The sequence below is a fragment of the Etheostoma spectabile genome, chromosome 11 (genome assembly GCF_008692095.1).
Source record: "Etheostoma spectabile isolate EspeVRDwgs_2016 chromosome 11, UIUC_Espe_1.0, whole genome shotgun sequence".
Lineage (NCBI taxonomy): Eukaryota > Metazoa > Chordata > Actinopteri > Perciformes > Percidae > Etheostoma > Etheostoma spectabile.
This window is the reverse complement of record NC_045743.1, coordinates 20,548,373-20,551,467: the sequence shown is the minus strand read 5'-3', so window position 1 is coordinate 20,551,467 and position 3,095 is coordinate 20,548,373. Positions and strand designations below refer to the sequence as shown.

General features: G+C 39.1%; 1 protein-coding gene across 3 annotated transcripts in view; it reads right to left on the bottom strand.

The window, feature by feature from the left end:
- Positions 1–2,600, bottom strand: part of LOC116697836 (sterile alpha motif domain-containing protein 9-like) — an 8,242-nt gene extending 5,642 nt beyond the window's left edge. The window contains exons 1-3 of one of the 3 annotated variants that reach the window (XM_032529349.1): positions 2,358–2,600; positions 494–558; positions 285–349 (exon numbers count right to left, since the gene is read on the bottom strand). In XM_032529349.1, coding sequence (XP_032385240.1) covers positions 285–308 — 24 coding nt within the window. In that variant the 5' untranslated portion in view covers positions 309–349; positions 494–558; positions 2,358–2,600. The remainder of the gene's footprint in view (positions 1–284; positions 350–493; positions 559–2,357) is intronic. The other 2 variants (XM_032529348.1, XM_032529350.1) reach the window with 2 other exon arrangements.
- Positions 2,601–3,095: the final 495 nt, after the last annotated feature.

Below are 3,095 nucleotides of genomic sequence, written 5' to 3'. Positions count from 1 at the left end.
TCCCATGTGGACTTTTTCATTTATTTATTTTTCTAAAATAGTCATGACCCAGAAATCCGGCACCAGGCCTGAGTACTTTGAGCTCTGCCTTAGTTAGAGCAGCGTTCCTCTCATATGATTGGTTGTTGGAATCAATTGACTCAAAAATATGACACCCGCATGCAAGTTCCCAAATTTATTTATTTATTTATTTTAGCTCACGGCTGCTTTAAGCCCTGCATTTTATCATAGTTGTCAGTTTATGGGTTATGGTATGTAATGCAGATTGTTTTAATGCTTCTTACCTTCATTTCACCTTCATCTGCCATTATAGCACTGGTTCCTTCTTCACAGACGTAGCTCACTAATGATACAAAAATAATTTAAAAGACCGATTCACACTAGAGGAATAGATACAATAAAAGATACTTCTACATTACATGTACATTTCTGAATAATGTACTGGAAACATAAAATAGCCTACAAAATATCATATCCTGGTATTCATTTTTACCTTCATTTTTTCCTGATCATCCAAAAAAGCTGGCTCACTTCACACCAATCTTGACTACCCGGCTGCTGCAAAAGAAGGCATACATATAAATATACTACAGGTTTTTTTGATTGGTTAAGCACTATTTTGAAAGCAGGGACCGGTTTTTCAGAACACTTCACCCAATCAGCAGAACACCTCCGACCCTTTGAGTGATTAGAGTACTGTAAATGAGGTACACAGAGAGAGTGCAAATATACAATAAGTTCACCTGACACTACACAAGACCAATGTTGCAGACTGAGGAAAATATCATTTATTTCTCTCCATATACCCATCACAGTCAACATGTCACCATGGAGAATCACAGCTAAACATGTCCCAGTTAGATGCTACAGTACTACTGCATAAACACTGTTAGCTCAGCAAAAAACAGCCAAACATCAAATACTGTATGCAGTACAGGTTACAATTACTTTTAAAAAAAACACTACACTTACCTGCTGCATTTTTATAGTGCTTAAAACTGATTGGTAGGTCTACAAAGCATGCGCTTGCACAAGTGATGGCTGTGTTTCACAGATTGGCTCATAGGTGTGCTCACGTGACAGCCAGTGCTTTGGAATTGCAAGGAAGTGACATCATGATGTACTTCTGTGTCTATATCGTGTGTATACAAGTGTGTTTAGTGCTTTGCAAGCAGTGTGAGGCTGACATTGTGTTACTAGTGGCGCACATCTGGGCCCATGTTTTTCTCCTTGAGCATAAGGTTTGTGTGTGTAAGCAAGAGCTGTCTGACAAATGTCTGAGCATATTTTGGACTAGGACTTTATATATATATATATTATTTTATATAATCTTCAGGAAGAGGAACTTTCCTACTTCCTAGCACCTTACTTCATGCACCCGGACCACACCCATTTTGGAACTAGGTCTGAGGTAAAGTACTAAACAGGCCCATTTTGAACGGGCACTGCAGTAGTATTAAAACTGATGACTCATGCTAATAATTATGAAATAATATGGGGAATGCAAAGTCCTGCTACAGGGTTGCATGCCACTTCATCACTTCTATCACAATAAAGCCGATCTGTTATTTCTTTCCTTTCCTCGGACTGCCCTGAATTAGTGAACAAAACAAGCAGTGCTTAGTAACATTCCAGTGTGTGTGTGTGTGTGTGTGTGTGTGTGTGTGTGTGTGTGTGTGTGTGTGTGTGTGTGTGTGTGCTACTACTGTATGTTATTGAGGTTTCCTCGCCACTTTTTTATCTTTTCAGTTGCTTCGTTTGTAGGTTGGGTAAGGTAGCTGTGTCAGCCCTCGTGTCCATAAAATATAACATTTAAAGGCTAGTTTACAACATTTATGTGTTGATGAATGCAACAGTTCCACTTATGAACTAATGATATTTTCATATCAATACTAATCCACACACCGTATTTTAAATTCCCTATCCAATCTGTTTTCTCTATATTTTTCCTTATAATGTTTAATGATAATGGAGACACACTCTCTTAATAAAACCAGGAAGAAGCTGAATCTGTCTGGGCAGGGCTACATGATTCCGACTTACTTTAGTATAGCTATATATAGTATAACTTCATAATTAGGCCTATAATATGCAATAACAAAGTGGGAAAAAAATCAAGTATATTCCCAAAAGATTAGCCTGTTAGCCTACATCCATTTATAAAACTTGCAAGTTAGATCCAGGAAGTAGCCTACAGATGATTCACATAGGCTACATCGTAAAACGTAGCAAAGATTGGTATTAATTAAAACAACATGTTTAGGAACTACTTTTAGGAAATATCGGTATTCATTTAAAAAAAAAGATTTAGGAACTACTTTTTCCACACTGCCAAAGGGAAAATAACACCCACTTACCATCCGGGACATTTAAAGACTGCTGTCCACACCACACCGTCAAATGCGACGTCTTCAGACAGGGTTTGATACAAAAAGTAATTAAGATAGGACACGTCTATTTGCTGGCTCGCAGAGAGAAGCGAAGAGAAGAGAAGAGAAGATTAGAAAAGAGAAGAGAGACCGTGCTGCTGCGCCGCGGTCGGCTCTGAGAAAACGAAACCTAAGAAGAACTGTGTGTGTGTGTGTGTGTGTGTGTGTGTGTGTGTGAGTGTTGTGGTGTATGGTGTTCCACAAAACGTAGCTAGCTATGCTTAGCTTCCTCATAGTTTAGGGAGGGGGGAGCTGTCCCCCGCCTTCCCTGGTGTAATAGCAAGTGTATAGATATAGATGTATGCAGAATGGAGAAACGGAGTACAAATACTTCGTTACTGTACTCAAGTAGATTTTTCTGATATTTTACTTTACTTTACTCTTATTTTTGTGGCGACTTTTTACTTCTACTCCTTACATTTAACACAATAATCGGTACTTTCTACTCCTTACATTTTACAAATTGGCTCGTTACTTTAGTTTTGTACAAGTGGTCGTCTTTTCGGAGAATAGCGCGGACACGCGCCACACACCGCGAGCGGGTGCGCGCGCCACACGGAGAAAAAAGTGAGAGAAAAGAAAAAGAGACAAGCTGTCCGGAGGATAACCAGCTGAGATTGTGTGTGTGAGTCTTTGAGAACTGTAAGTCGTATAACTCATGTTGTC